This window comes from Coregonus clupeaformis, chromosome 17 (genome assembly GCF_020615455.1).
Source record: "Coregonus clupeaformis isolate EN_2021a chromosome 17, ASM2061545v1, whole genome shotgun sequence".
NCBI classification, from domain to species: Eukaryota; Metazoa; Chordata; class Actinopteri; order Salmoniformes; family Salmonidae; genus Coregonus; species Coregonus clupeaformis.
In genome coordinates, this window is record NC_059208.1 from 70,754,582 (window position 1) to 70,771,161 (window position 16,580).

Consider the following 16,580-nt stretch of genomic DNA (forward strand, 5'->3'; position numbering starts at 1 on the left):
CAAGCTGGCCAAAGATGGAGTGTCATGAAATACAGCACCTAACAGGACATACATCACCCACCCAGCCTCTCTCCCTCTGTCTCTCTTCTCTCCCTCTCTCCCCTCCTCCCTCTTGCTCTCTCTCTTCCTCTTTCCTCACTCTCTCTTCCTCCCTCTCTCTTTCCCTCTCTTTCCCTTTTCTCTCCCTCTCTCTTTCCCTCTCCATCTCTTCTCTCTCTTTCCCCTTTCTCTCCCTCTCTCTTTCCCTCTCCATCTCTTCCCTCTCTTTCCCATTTCTCTCCCCCTTTCTGACACACGTCCAGCCATCAATCGCTGCATACAGACAATCTCCAACGAAGAGAAAAATTGAGTTATGAAATATGAGCACCTAGAGTTTCTGTGATAATTTTTTTTGTGGCTCTGAGAGAAATATGGCTTCCAGTGTTTCTCCGTATGAAGACTGAAGAGAGAAACATTAATGTTGTTTTTGTAACAACATCCTTTTCTTACTTTATTTTTATATTTTTGTAAATAATAAATAACATTTAACACCATCCTCATGTCAGCAAATGGTTGATTATTCATATGCATGTCTGACAGGTTCATGGCCATTATTCTGTTTTCTCAATGGGGATTCCACACAGACATAAAGAAGGACAAAAGACTGAACGGAAAACCATCACTGAGTACATTATGTAAATGACGGTGTTGCATTACATAAAACATAATTTCATCACACTGTACAATGTATATCAAGATAGTTTTATCATAACAACAATAAAGACTGGAAAAAGCCTAAATGGAACTCACAGGGTCGAGTTGCCTCACATAAAACAATGTTGTCATTCTAAACATCAACACACTGTAGGCCTTTATCACTATATCAATCATAACAATACATGACATTCCACAAACGTTGCTATAGCAATATACTAGGCCTACTGTAGAAACTGCTCATCTGATCTGTAAGTAAGTATAAATAGTATGTTTGTGACATTCCGTGCACAGTATGAGGTGTACAGTGCAATACAGAAGGTAACATTGTTGTGGCCGTATGAAGGAAGGAGAACAGGAGAGAGCTGGGATGAATACTGGAGGCAGAGAGTCAAACCTGGGTTCAAATACTATTCAAAATCATTTAAAATCCTTTATCTGGGCTTGATTGAGCTTGCCTGGCACAATGTCACCAATGGAATAGCAGCAAAATGGCCAAACCCCAAACATCGCCCATCTGGCACTCCAGACTAGCTCAAACGCTCTAAGTATTTGAATGATTTCGAATAGTATGTAAACCCAGGTTTACTGAAGGCAGAGTGAATATGAGGGCTGTGCTAGGAGTCTATACACAGTGGGACTGCTGCCTTGCCTGAGTGGAGCAGGCTGCCTGCAATTAAGGTGAAATCAGGGAGAAATCTGCACTGCCTTGATAATGAGCCTCGTCTGAATTATTAATGAGAAGCCGTTCCCCCGGGAACCAAACTCCCACTGAGCCCATCAGCCGCATGTGAGCACTCTCTCTCTCTCTCTCTCTCACACACACACACACACACACACACACACACACACACACACACACAGACACACACTGTATATGAGTAAGCACACACACACACGCATGTAAGCGCACACACACATACATATGGCACACACACAGAGGTATACAGTACGTGCACACATATACATAATACCAAAGGAGGTTGGTGGCACCTTAATTGGGGAGGATGGGCTCTTGGTAATGGCTGGAATGGAAACAGTGGAATGGTATCAAACACGTGATTTCTACAGTATGTGTTTGATGCCATTCCATTTGCTCCGTTCCAGCCATTATTATGAGCCGTCCTCCCTTCAGCAGCCTCCACTGCATAATACACATTGACATGCACCCAAACAGACACAGACACACAGACAGAGACACATATGTATTCACAGACTCAAGCTCACCGACTCACTCATAGCTAGACCAAGTTCCTCACAAGCACCGACAACCTTTCATTGAACACAATAGCAATATGTTATCAGCTGCTTCATGAGCCTTTGTGATTTCTCCATGTAATGAAAAGGGCTCTACAATTTCTTTATTTTCAAATTCAAGAAAGAATGGGAACAGATAGGCTTCACTATGTACCTATCCAAATGAATAGCTCCCAAACCAACCAACGCGCATGTAAAAGGGCTCGTACCTAAGCATTTCACGGTAAAATACCTGTTGTATTCGGCATGTGACAAATCAAATATGATTTGATTTCAGCAGAAGACAGCTTGATGTGGAGCTTGAAATCGACTTAAAAGACATTGTTGCTAATATTTGAGTCACTCCCATTGAGACTCATCTCCTACAGACAAACAAGATGGCTACCAACGTACATACGTTTTCTCAACCACATGCAATGGAACTATAACCACCAATAAACTGCTAAATATCTAAGAAAATAAATTAGACAGGACTCTGTATATCAGTGCCATGAGCTATCGTACCGCCTTCACATTCACGTAAACATGCGCACATCTACATTCACCAAAACCTCCAAAACAAAGCCTTTTGGTAAGTAAACACAAGCCAAGCAGAAGTATACGAATTTGGTTTGGGGTGAAAATAGAGCATTTTACCATAAGGACCGACCACATCCAGACCCAGCTTTTATTGGGCACAATACAACACCAATGAAAGGTCTAGCTCTCTAACTCAGTGTCTCTTTTTACTTTTTGTTTCGTTGGAATGTAGGCATAGTTGCGGATAACTCATTGTGCACCGGGTGAGTTAGTTGGTTGGTTGGATCATGATGTATAGATAGAGCAACACAAAAGCAGGCCTCCCCCTCTTCCTTCTTTACTTCCCCATCTGCTCCCCCTCCTCCTCCTCCCTTTGGCACCCCCCATCCAACCCTGGCAGGGTAGAGAGAGAAATGTAGAAAGAGATGTGCTTTCTCAGAGGATCCAATGTTGGCCCAATGCTGAGAACAGAAAACCCCCCATCCTCCCTTCCTTCCCTTGACTGTGGACGTTCCAAACTCGTAAAGCGCCTCGGCACACCAAGTCCCAAGCTGTAAAAGGCGTCACCAAAAGCCTTTGACTCTTACCAAACAACGCCACACCTCCTCAAAGAGCCAATCCGCCCCAAGTCCAGCAAGTTTCAAAACAAAAACACTACAACATCTACATTATTACATTACTTTCCCTTTCATCATACCCCCCCACCCCACCCTACGGGCCTCACCACCAAGAACACAGTGTTCCTCCATGGGTGGTGCTCTGAGCCACAGGGATAGTGTGTGGGTAGGAACCAGTCCAGTTAGAGGGTGATGATGTGACCCTGCAGGAATGGCAATCCACTTTTTAAATGAGCAGAGTCCTAGAGACCAAGCCTCACTCACAACACTGCCTTTACAAACCTCAGCCTGAGAAAACTAGAGAAATTGTGGTTTAGTGTGGTAAGTCTCAACATGGAAACCCTCCAAGTGAGTAACCCTATGTGACTAGGGTTGTGTCCCAAATGGTGTCCTATGCCCTACATAGTGTACTACTTTTGTCAGAGCTCTATGGGACGTGGTCAAAAGTAGTACACTAAATATTTACATTTACATTTACATCATTTAGCAGACGCTCTTATCCAGAGCGACTTACAAATTGGTGCATTCACCTTATGATAGCCAATGGGACAACCACTTTTTTTTAATATTTTTTTTTATATATATATATATATTTTGTGGGGGGGGGGGGGGGGTAAAAGGATTAGTTTTATACTATCCCAGGTATTCCTTAAAGAGGTAGGGTTTCAAGTGTCTCCGGAAGGTGGTCAGTGACTCCGCTGTCCTGGCGTCGTGAGGGAGCTTGTTCCACCATTGGGGTGCCAGAGCAGCGAACAGTTTTGACTGGGCTGAGCGGGAACTGTGCTTCCGCAGAGGTAGGTGGACCAGCAGGCCAGAGGTGGAAGAATGCAATGTCCTCGTTTGGGTGTAGGGACTGATCAGAGCCTGAAGGTAAGGAGGTGCCGTTCCCTTCACAGCTCCATAGGCAAGCACCATGGTCTTGTAGCAGATGCGAGCTTCAACTGGAAGCCAGTGGAGTGTGCGGAGGAGCGGGGTGACGTGAGAGAACTTGGGAAGGTTGAACACCAGACGGGCTGCAGCGTTCTGGATGAGTTGTAGGGGTTTAATGGCACAGGCAGGGAGCCCAGCCAACAGCGAGTTGCAGTAATGACAAGTGCCTGGATTAGGACCTGTGCCGCTTCCTGTGTAAGGTAGGGTCGTACTCTGCGAATGTTGTAGAGCATGAACCTACAGGATCGGGTCACCGCTTTGATGTTAGCAGAGAACGACAGGGTGTTGTCCAGGGTCACGCCAAGGTTCTTTGCACTCTGGGAGGAGGACACAACGGAGTTGTCAACCGTGATGGCGAGATCATGGAGCGGGCAGTCCTCCCCCGGGAGGAAGAGCAGCTCCGTCTTAGAGTGCCATTTCCAACATATTTCGAATGATACAGATACAGCTGGAGAGGGGAAATCCATGCAGTATCATTATTGGTGAGATAAGATCTGTGAGAGATGTGATGTGATGGCTGTAAGGAGACGCATGCCGCTTATGGCACTCTGGGTAACTGGCAGAGGCAGGAGACTCCTAACAAGTAAGACATTTAACCTGAATTGGCCCGTGCTAGGATAAACCTGAGGGGAGACGTAGAGAAGGAACGAGAGAACATATTGAAATTGGTAAATAAAGACAGACAGTGTGGTGTTATAAGTGTGGTTGTCTGTGAGATAGACAGATAGAGACAGTGGGAATATAATTGTATAATTTCAAAGGGAAAACGCTATTGTTTTTCACATTAGTGCCTTTTCGGCATTTTGTGAATTTGAATGCTTGCCCATGCTTTGGTAATTTGCATGTACAGTTGAAGTCGAAAGTTTACATACACTTAGGTTGGAGTCATTAAAACTCGTTTTTCAAGCACTCCACAAATTTATTTTTAACAAACTATAGTTTTGGCAAGTCGGTTAGGACATCAGTAACAGTAATTTTTCCAACAATTGTTTACAGACAGATTATTTCACTTATAATTCACTGTATCACAATTCCAGTTGGTCAGAAGTTTACATACACTAAATTGACTGTGCCTTTAAACAGCTTGGAAAATTCCAGAAAATGATGTCATGGCTTTAGAAGCTTCTGATAGGCTAATTGACATCATTTGAGTCAATTGGAGGTATACCAGCGGATGTATTTCAAGGCCTACCTTCAAACTCAGTGCCTCTTTGCTTGACATCATGGGAAAATCAAAAGAAATCAGCCAAGACCTCAGAAAAAGTATTGTAGACCTCTACAATTCTGGTTCATCCTTGGGAGCAATTTCCAAATGACTGAAGGTACCACGTTCATCTGTACAAACAATAATACGCAAGTATAAACACCATCGGTCCACGCAGCCGTCATACCGCACAGGAAGGAGACGCGTTCTGTCTCCTAGAGATGAACGTTCTTTGGTGTGAAAAGTGCAAATCAATCCCAGAACAACAGCAAAGGACCTGGTGAAGATGCTGGAGGAAACAGGTACAAAAGTATCTATATCCACAGTAAAACAAGTCCTATATCGACATAACCTGAAAGGCCGCTCAGCAAGGAAGAAGCCACTGCTCCAAAACCGCCATAAAAAAGCCAGACTACGGTTTGCAACTGCACATGGGGACAAAGATCATACTTTTTGGAGAAATGTACTCTGGTCTGATGAAACAAAAATAGAACTGTTTGGCCATAATTACAATCGTTATGTTTTGAAGGAAAAAGGGGATGGCTTGCAAGCCGAAGAACACCATCCCAACCGTGAAGCACGGGGGTGGTAGCATCATGCTGTGGGGGTGCTTTGCTGCAGGAGGGACTGGTGCACTTCACAAAATAGATGGCATCATGAGAAGGGAAATTATGTGGATATATTGAAGCAACATCTCAAGACATCAGTCAGGAAGTTAAAGCTTGGTCGCAAATGGGTCTTCCAAATGGACAATGACCCCAAGCATACTTCCGAAGTTCTGGCAAAATGGCTTAAGGACAACAAAGTCAAGGTATTGGAGTGGCCATCACAAAGCCCTGACCTCAATCCTATAGAACACTTGTGGGCAGAACTGAAAAAGCGTGTGCGAGCAAGGAGGCCTACAAACCTGACTGAAATGTCAGAATAATAATAGAGAGAATGATTTATTTCAGCTTTTATTTATTTCATCACATTCCCAGTGGGTCAGAAATACACTAAATTAGTATTTGGTAGCATTGCCTTTAAATTGTTTAACTTGGGTCAAACGTTTCGGGTAGTCTTCCACAAGCTTCCCACAATAAGTTGGGTGAATTTTGGCCCATTCCTCCTGAGCTCTGTCACCCAACTTATTGTGGGAAGCTTGTGGAAGACTACCCGAAACGTTTGACCCAAGTTAAACAATTTAAAGGCAATGCTACCAAATACTAATTTAGTGTATGTAAACTTCTGACCCACTGGGAATGTGATGAAATAAATAAAAGCTGAAATAAATCATTTTCTCTATTATTATTCTGACATTTCACATTCTTAAAATAAAGTGGGGGGAGCATCAAATTTTGACGGTTAAATTTAGTCATTAATTCCGAATGGTTAAGGAAAGAGTTAAGGTTTGGGAGAGGGTTAAAATTGAGTGCCTTGTACTGGGATTGAACACGCGACTCTCTGTGCTCGCTAGCAAGCCGCAAGCCTACTTGATGGTAATAGCGCTCACCACTGCCCATAGCGGACGGTTTTGAAGGCATCTTCCGACGTCCTGGGGACCTGAACGAATGTCAAATATTGCCTTGGATCTGGAGTGACCTGGCTGGTGTGTGCAAGCATGTACATAACAGAGAGTGTGTGCCAAGAGAGAGTTACTGTATAAGGTGTTCATAATCAGACATCCAGCATGTATCATCTGTGCTGTCATTGTGTGCGTCTCTCTCTGTGTCTCTCTCTGTGTCTCTCTCTGTGTCTCTCTCAAATTACTCCATTCCCCTGAGCCCAAAGAGAGGATAAAATATGAATCAGCTGAAGTCTAGGATGGTTTCCAGTCTTGCACCCACAGACTACCCACCCTCAACACACACTCACTCACGCACGCACACACATACTCACGCGCACACACACACTCACGCACAATCAAGAGTTCTCAGTCTCCTTTCTGTGCTAAGCTTTTACACACAAAGTCATACACATATTCTATCTCATAAACACAAACTCTCTCACACGCAGAGATAGCCATATCCCTCTTATTTCTCAACTGGAGTGTTTCTCGCCTACTTCTGCTAAGGCCTGTGTGTACTGACAGTACTATGAGTGTCTCGACATCTCTCCACAGAGGTTGGCACACATGTCAGTGTAATGTATGTAGAAATCAATAACTAAACAGATATGATCCAATTGACTTTATCCCCTTTATGAGTAATGACTGTATTGTAACACTGTAATAAGATTGTGTGATTGTCAGCGGAGACATGGGTCGTGTTCATTAGGGCAGGCAACGGAAAATGTTCTACAACGTTTTGCAACAGAAAACGAAAGAGTCCCTCCCTGTTTCAGTCCATTGTCTTTAATTTGATGCCTAATGAATACAAAATCCCTCCCTCCCCTCATCCTCCTGATGCTTTCTAGTTTGGTTGATTTCTGTCCAGCAGCTAGCTAGCAGCTGACCCTGTGCCCTGCTGGTCTGGGCGGCCCGTTATCTAAAGACACGTTATAAATAACAGTCTCGTCACTTCAGATTAGAGCTTCGCAATCCCCTGGCATCTGACTGCCTGCAGCTTACACACACACATATACCCAAAGTAGCACAAAGAACCACACACATTCAGAGCCCCCCCCCCACCACACACACACACACACACACACACACACACACAAAGGTCATATAGAAATACTAATTCTCTGCCAAACAAAGGGAAAATACCAAATTCCATATGCAGGCAACACACACACACACACACAATCAACATCTTCATTAGCCCCTAACACAGGAGAATCCCTTGAACCTCCTTGAACTAAATGAAGTTAGTAGCCCCTGCAGGCATTACACACACAAGCACCGTTAAAACACACCGTTATTGACATTAGGAAGTCAGCGCCAAGGCTGCGCACCATTCTCTGCAGTGACACGCTGTCACACCAATCAGAGGGGCCAAACACACACGTCTATAGAATGAGACAACCCCTCCCCCTGCAGTATTCCCCACAAAGACACACCCACCACCCACTGTTGACCCTTTGTTGTGTGTTGTCAGCATCATGTGTGTGTATGTTCTGTGTGGGTCTATGTCTGTGTGTGCTTGCCCTCATACGTGCGTGTTCGTTTCTATGCCTGTGTGTGTTTGCGTACCTGCATGTGCGTGTCCGTGTGTGCGTGGCCAACCCCACAAAGCACCACAAAGCCCATGCACTACAGTAGCCTCCTCTAAGGAGGTGATTAGGTTCAGGCCAGGGCCTCAGATTCCAGCCTTCCTAGAAGTCAGAAGAGCAGGTATTTACAGTCAGCTGTTGGTTGTTGTCAGTACTGTCTAGGACCAAGAGGGAATCCAGAGTCCATTCCAGACCAAGAAAGAGAGAGGAACTGGAAGCTTAAAAGACTACCTGCTTTTAGACCAGATTAGAACTATTACATACAGACCTCTTTTAATAGCTGTCTGCCTGTCCCTCTCCTCTTAGCTGACCCCTCCCCCTCTCATCCTCCTCCACAAACCATGCAAACCATTTCATTACATTTCATCATTTCATCAGCAGCTTACAAATATATTCGTCTTTTATCTTTTCTTCTTCTCCCGCAAACAAAAAAAACACCAACTGTTCCCACATCAAATGCTTCTGCCTATTGATTGAAATGGGAATGTAGTGTATGATGCAATCAATCTTATCCAACTCTCACACACACTCGCACGCACATTACGAATAATTAGGGAGCCTGCTATGATTGTTTAAGTATGTGAATGTGTATGGGGAGGGAGATAGCATCTACAAACAACTGACTCATAATTTGGACTGTGCTGCGAGTCTGCGACAGTATTTGCATCAAAGCAGTTGGTCAAAAACTGGATGTTAAACCCCTGCACAGTCCATCATTTAAAGTGATTATCGACTATACCATTTGTTTTTATTACATACAAATGGCTGCTGTACGGACGATGGGGTTGTGTCGCATTAAACACTGTCTCCTCAGGCCTGAGTATGCGAGTGCCTCCTCTAAGTGTATGTTTACATTACCTGCCACGTCTCTCAATGAAACCAGGCCAGGACTATTGCCATTACGCCTTGCTTTAAACAACTTACCTAAACACCTTCATTACCTGGGATGGGCCGCGCTTCTCGCCTCGCACGTTCATAATAACCCTGGCCCTCAGACTTCCTCAGTCTTCCAAGGAGTCAAACCCCCTAATTTGCCCGTTTCGTAACTGTCGGGCTCGCTGACTGGGTGACACTAGTGCTAAAGATAAAGCTGGGCTGTCGCTTAGCGGTTAGTGTCTGTTAGCATTGGTTAGCGTCTATTAGCATGGTTAGCGTCTGTTAGCGGTGCCACTGTCATCAAGGTACAGGGCAGGGATAACAAGGGCTAAGCCACCTGCAGACACACCTTAGCAGTGCTCACTTAAATGGGATGGACTTCAGAGTTAAGAGTCAGTCAGGTGCTTGGTGATTAAGGCTAAGCAGACTAAAGGACTGAACTTGACTTACTCCTCAACTCGTGACTACCTAAGTGCACCCTACTCCCTATATAATGCACTACTTTTGACCAGGGCCCTTATGGGATAGGGTGCCATTTGGGACACACACACAAGGTCTCTTTTAGAAACATAGGCTACAACGGGTGTTTATGTGAAGACGACCAAAATCCACACAGAGAGACATACAGATCATAAAGACAAAGTTGCATTTAAATGGCAAAGAAACACTTAAAACCCCAGGCCTCCAAGCATTTCTCACATGTACACCAATAAAGTGTTTGTGTCATTACTATGAGCCTGGTTGTGAAAGACTAAATTGACACTTGCCAAGCATGGAATACCTGGTAGGTGATGAACTGACATCTGTGCGATTTTCGCTCTTTTATGGGGTGGTATTAGCATAGTTCTGAATCCTCTGTCTACGTGTTCTGGTGTTGATTACTAGCTGTGGTCCTTTCAAAGCTGCTTCTTGGGCCATGTTCAAGGCTAGCTTTGTTAAACATTGCAATGTCATGAATAGAGCTCACATTATTACTTATCCTACAAAAGAATGTCAGAGAGGCATGTTTGTTGTACGTAACATCTGAACACTCCACAACGTTATGCCCTGTTAAACATGCCCCTTGTGATACCCTGAAATAACCATGTCTGACCAGTCTATTGACAGTAAGTAGTAAAGCACTCAAACTACTCTTGATGATTTTCTCATATGTTTTGGAGGATCTCACCATTAAAAAGTGAGGGTAAAACCGTCACAACAAAGCCTACATGTACAGTGGTTGTGTTCATATGTATATACTGTATTCTAGTCAAGGATTATCCTATATAACTACTGTTGTACACACCTTTTCTATTCATATACTGTCCATAATGTCTATACACACCATCATATACATATACACTGAGTGTACCAAACATTAGGAACACCTTCCTAATATTGATTGCACCCCCTTTTGCCCTCAGAACAGCCTCAATTTGTCAGGGCATGGCCTCTATAAGGTGTCAAAAGTGTTCCACAGGGATTCTGGCCCATGTTGACTCCAATGCTTCCCACAGTGGTGTGAAGTTGACTGGATGTCCTTTGGGTGGTGGACCATTATTGATACACACAGGAAACTGTTGAGCATGAAAAACCCTGCAGCATTGCAGTTCTTGACACACTCAAACCGGTGCTACCATAACTACTACCATACCCCGTTCAAAGGCACTTAAATATTTTGTGTTGCTCATTCACCCTCTGAATGGCACACATACACAACCCATGTCTCAATTGTCCCAAGGCTTAGAAATCCTTCTTTAACCTGTCTCCTCCCCTTCATCTACACGGATTGAAGTGGATTTAAAAAGGTGACATCAATAACGGATCATAGCTTTCACCTGGATTCACCTGGTCAGTCTATGTCATGGAAAGAGAAGTTCTTAATGTTTTGTGTACTCAGTGTATATTCTGGACTCTGACATTGCTCGTCCTGATATTTCTTACTTTTTTGGATTTGTGTATATTGTTTTGTATTGTTAGGTATTACTACACTGTTGGAGTTAGAAACACAAGCATTTCGCTGCACCTACAAAATATATGTACACGACCAATACCATTTTATTTTATTTTATTTGGTGCGATCACACAGACCGAAAAAGAGACAATGACAGTAGCTTTCAAAACAGCCTCTTACATTTTAGCAGACGCTCTTATCCAGAGTGACTTACAGTTAGTGAGTGCATACACTTTTCATACTGGCCCACCGTGGGAATCGAACCCACAACCCTGGCGTTGCAAGCGCCATGCTCTACCAACTGAGCTACAGGAGGCCTCTTGAGAGGGAACCAACAGGAATGACTGACAGCAGATTGACAGCAAACCTGAGAGGGGATACAACAGTCAATCCCACTGTATGCACGACACAGTTCAAACTGCTGTGAATTTCACAAAGTTTCTAAAAGGGCTCTTCTGGTCTACAGGGACAAGGGTTCTACATGGAACCTTTTTCATGCAAAATGTTTCTTTGGAACCTTGTCTCTATGAAAGAAAGGATTCCAAAAGTGTTCTTTGTTAGGTGAAAAGGTTCTACCTGGAACCATAAAGGGTTTTTCTACAGGGACAAGTGTTGGGGTGTGGGTTTATAACACTCACACCTGTGACCTCATCATGTCTCGCCCTCAAGATCTCCTCTCTGAGAGGTACAAGATCAACAGCCACACTTGTGCCTCTAACTGTCCTTGTTACTTTGGGATTACATGTTTATGTTCTTAACATTAGGTTGTGTTAATGTAGAACAGGGATATGAGTGAGACGTATAATAATGAGGCTGATACAGTAAAACAGGCAGACATCCAGGAGAGGTTGCTCTAGGCTGCTGGCGAGACAGGCGGTAGCCTGTGTGCACGCGTCTGGAGAAAAGCACCTTTTGAATAGCCTACCCCCTGGGCACAGACGTCAATTAAACGTCTATTCCATGTTGGTTCTATGTAATTTCATTGAAATGACGTGGAAACAACATTGATTCAACCAGTGTGTGCCCAGTGGGTATTTACACTATGGACAGCTGACCAGCTACAAGTGTCTCTCAAATGACACCTTAAAAAGAGAGTATACAGTAGGTTTACAACAAATATTTGTAGTGAAAAATGATTTCTATTGGCTATATGCCTCTGTCTAGGGCCTATTTTGATGTCTAACACAGATAGTGTGAGAGAGAAAAAAAGGAGAGTGAGAGCGAGAGAGAGGAGACAGAAACCAAAGGAATCAATATAAAAATGCATGCCATGTGTGCATTTTCATGATCATAGGCTTTGAAACGGGGGCGGTTCCTCATCAGCCTTTACTGTATATTACATTTTAGTCATTTAGCAGACGCTCTTATCCAGAGCGACTTATAGTTAGTGAATACATATTTATTTATATACTGGCCCCCCGTGGGAATCGAACCCACAACCCTGGCGTTGCAAACGCCATGCTCTATCAACTGAGCTACATCCCTGCCGGCCATTCCCTCCCCTACCCTGGACGAATTGTGCGCCGCCCATGAGTCTCCCGGTCGCGGCCGGCTGCGACAGAGCCTGGATTCAAACCAGGATCTCTAGTGGCACAGTTAGCACTGCGATGCAGTGCCTTAGACCACTGCGCCACCCAGGAGTACAATACATGTAGCCAAACTAAATATGGAATTATGAAGGTATGGACAGTGCTTTTCCAACCTCTACCCATCTCCATTCCATTGTGCTGTCAATGGTAGGCATTCCATTGTGCTGTCAATGGTAGGCTACAGTAATTCATTGATCAGTGCCATTGATGAGAGGGATAATTACATGGCACCATTCATGCGTAACGAATCCAAAAGTGTGACGTGGCAATTTAATATACAGTTTATGTGCAATAATGTAGCCTATAGCCCAGGAATAGCCTACCCAATGTTGTCTTGACTGAGACTTCTGGTGTGTTTAATATCGACATAAAGTATTTCCTATTATAACCTTTGTAGACATGCGCTTACCTTCCATCCAGCTGAACTATTACTGTCGCCCTTATCCTTGAAATAGGGAACATAGCGGACCATCCAATCGTAGACCTGTGATAGCGTGAGTCTTTTTTCAGGGGTGCTTTCAATGGCTCGTGTGATAAGGTCCGCGTACGACTGGTTACCCCATGCGTTCCGCCGCGAGGATTTGGCTTTGCGCAATTGTCCAGTCACATCAAGTGCCGCGCCGGCCAAGCATGGGTGCGACGCGCCGATGGGAGCCGGGGCGACTGCTGGATGCTTCAGCTCCGTCGGCGTGCCACCCATTCTCCCCGCTCTGCACGCTGAAACGGCTAGATTGTCATCTGGTTCCACCTTGATGGTGGTTAGTGGAAGACACCCATTGACCTCCTGTACTTCGGGGAAATCCTCCGGACAAGGCAGTGGCCAAGTGCACGAGCGAGCCCGGCTTTGCGGCTCGAAATCCGAATCGATATCAACCTGATGAACCAATTCGTCGTCCTCCATCATCAACATTTATCCTCAGTTGTGAAGGAATAACCCGGTTAGAAAGAAATACAATACCTCCACAATTCCCGTATTGTCTCCAATACTAGGCCTACTTCAAGCCGAAATCCGTCTCGTGACGCGGATATAAGGTAACGATCAAATCTCAGACAAGCCGGCTGCTGTGGAGATGGACGATTTTGAATGGCTCGTCTGCAGTAGGCTATCACAACCCGCATGTAACGATAAGAGTAGCAATAATAGTAACAATAATCGTTCTCCCATTTTACCTGAAATCAAACATGTTACATTTGGGAAATTATGAATTGTCGATTGCCTACATCTCCAGCAACTAGAGTCAATCCAAATGCATGTTATCAATGTTTGTTAATCCGGCTGCAGCAACAGATGATATATCATATAACGAGAATAGAGATGCAGAGAGCCGTCGAAAGAATCCGCCAAAACATAGACAAGAATTGTAAAATCAACAGGATTGTGCAGACAGCACAGACAAGCGATGATGTGTGATTACCGTAAATTATTAAATCTTCCAGTCTTCACGGAATAGGCTGGCAAATGCAAGTTCATTCACAGTCACACGCAAACGATTCCGAATTCAATTGCAATGATACTTTTTAAAAATCGTGTCGCATGTGTCTTTTAAAAAAGCGACACACTTCCAGACAGTGCACAGTCCAGCATCAGTCTGTTCTTGTCCACTTGATAAAATTACTAATCACACGTCTTGCTCGCCTCTAGTATTTCTAACATGTAGCCTATCTAATCTCCAATCTGCCTTTCTCACTCTCAGATCCCCTCACATGTCCTCATTTAATAAAACTCGTTTCGTAGATGTGAACTGATGATGACGCGCTGGCGCTGTGGTGTGGAATAATTGCTGCCATTGGATGGCGCGCATAAAAACATTACTCCCAGAACATGCTTAGAGGTAAGACACCCCGGTCCGAACTCTCACACATATCATATCAACGCCATCATAAAGCGGTAGAAAAATATCCATGGCCCAAAAAAATTTAAACATGAAAAATATGTAAAATGTTCTTAATCTCTGGAAAGGCGGCTGCTGCGCGTTTTAATGCAACCGTTGGTCTCCAGATTCCAATTAGCCTAATGCGCGCTCCGAAATTCAGTTTCACTCTTAAGAGAATTTGGTGCAGATATCCTCTCTTAATGTCTTTATGATCAGTTGATAATCTCCTTTTGGCGGCGCGGTGTCCAAAAAGACCCACTGATGCGCAAAGCGTCTCTGATGGTGCGCCAGAACAGCGGGAGTGTAGTTTTCTACCACAATTAGATAGATTTAGTTCAGATTACCAGAGATTAGGTAACCCCATATTCTAATCCGATATGAGTGAGGAAAAAATGCTATGGCGATATGCTGTTCAATTATCTCTGCTCTATTCCCTTCATCACCGGAAGAAAAAAAAGTAGACTTAACAAATTTTAGCACATCATTTTCTAAAATCGCATTTGCCAAATTTCGATGCGTTACAGCAGCCTGTATATTTCTACACAGCAGGCAGGACTGTTGTGGATGTCAGACTCCCAGTGGCAGCCCCTGTTTGACCCATGTGTGCGTAACTACCAGATTGCTACATTGACCTAGGGGATTCCGCCCACGCCTCACTGCATGGCGCCGCCTCCTCGTGTCAAATTGACAGCTGGGCGGGCGCATCGCTCAGGTGCTTAGACGCGATTGGCTACCGCGTTTCAGACCACGTTGTCCATTGGCTGATTATATGACATAAGGGGTTAATTCAGATGAATACTGTAGTCAATTTAGTATGCTTTATTTGACTGAGAATTTATAATTTTATTGACAGTAGTAGTCAAGGGTGAACAAAACCAAAAAGAGTCATCACAGACTTGGGGTATTTACATCGTGAGTAATCCTGACAGTCAAGGTAATAGAGAAATACGAGAGACAATGGGAATGAATACCAGGGTAACTCAAAACATATGGAACAGTGGTTTTTGAAAAACAGACACTAGCCCTATAAACTACATAAAACTGCCTAACCCATAGTGCATTTATCAACCACACAGGAATGGAAAACATATACCCAATTGCTGAGCAAGATATCTGACCCATACAGTACTTTTCACTAAATAAATAAAACTTGCTTTACAATTCCACAGTTATTACACACATGGACACATCTAATGTACTGTACATGGGTTGCTCATTAAGACAGTGTTCAGTAGAATACAGGATAGATTCAGGATTAGGGCAGTGACTTTAAAAAAAGCTGATTTTAAATGTTTTTCATTCGTTAGGAATAAACTGTAATCTTCCATCTTGAAATTGTTTGGGATGGACCTGCAGACTGCAAGTTGGCTTGCTGCCCATTGCCTAGTGAAGTAACCAACCCAGGATCAGGTGAGTAGTTGGGCAATATCGTGGCCATTACAGAATGTCTGCACACACCAGTTATGAGATAGGTAGGCCTACACTACCAACCCACAGTCATTGCTACACACACACACACAAATTACTTTACATTGCATCTATTTGTTCTGCAAAAGTGGGTGTCAATGTTCTACATCATGTTACCCACGATTGAAGGTTTTGGCAGAAGCTCTTGTTCTGAGGACAACACTGGATGGTGGATAGAATAGCATTGTTTACTTGAGGGACTGACAGCCCGTTGGGCAGCACACACAAAAAACAATGAGCGCTCACATATTCCTTGAGTGATATAAGTGGCCACAAAGATCCCAACCCACAAAAACATATATTTAAAGTACAAGCTGAGACTGTCTACCAAGTCCCCACCCAGCACACCTACTACAGTAAGTACATTTAATGTAGCACAATATGCCTACAAAATGCAGACGTGTGGTGATGAGTAAAGTCACAGTTGTGAAATTGTACATGTCAAATTTAGCACATGCGTGAGGTGGAAGGATGTGTCAGTGTGTC

At 43.9% G+C, this 16,580-nt stretch overlaps 1 protein-coding gene across 1 annotated transcript in view; it reads right to left on the bottom strand.

Moving 5' to 3' along the window:
• LOC121561841 (forkhead box protein O6-like) overlaps positions 1-15,204 on the bottom strand; it is a 41,873-nt gene extending 26,669 nt beyond the window's left edge. The window contains 1 exon segment of the mRNA XM_045226493.1: positions 13,163-15,204. Coding sequence (XP_045082428.1) covers positions 13,163-13,663 — 501 coding nt within the window. The 5' untranslated portion in view covers positions 13,664-15,204.
• Positions 15,205-16,580: the final 1,376 nt, after the last annotated feature.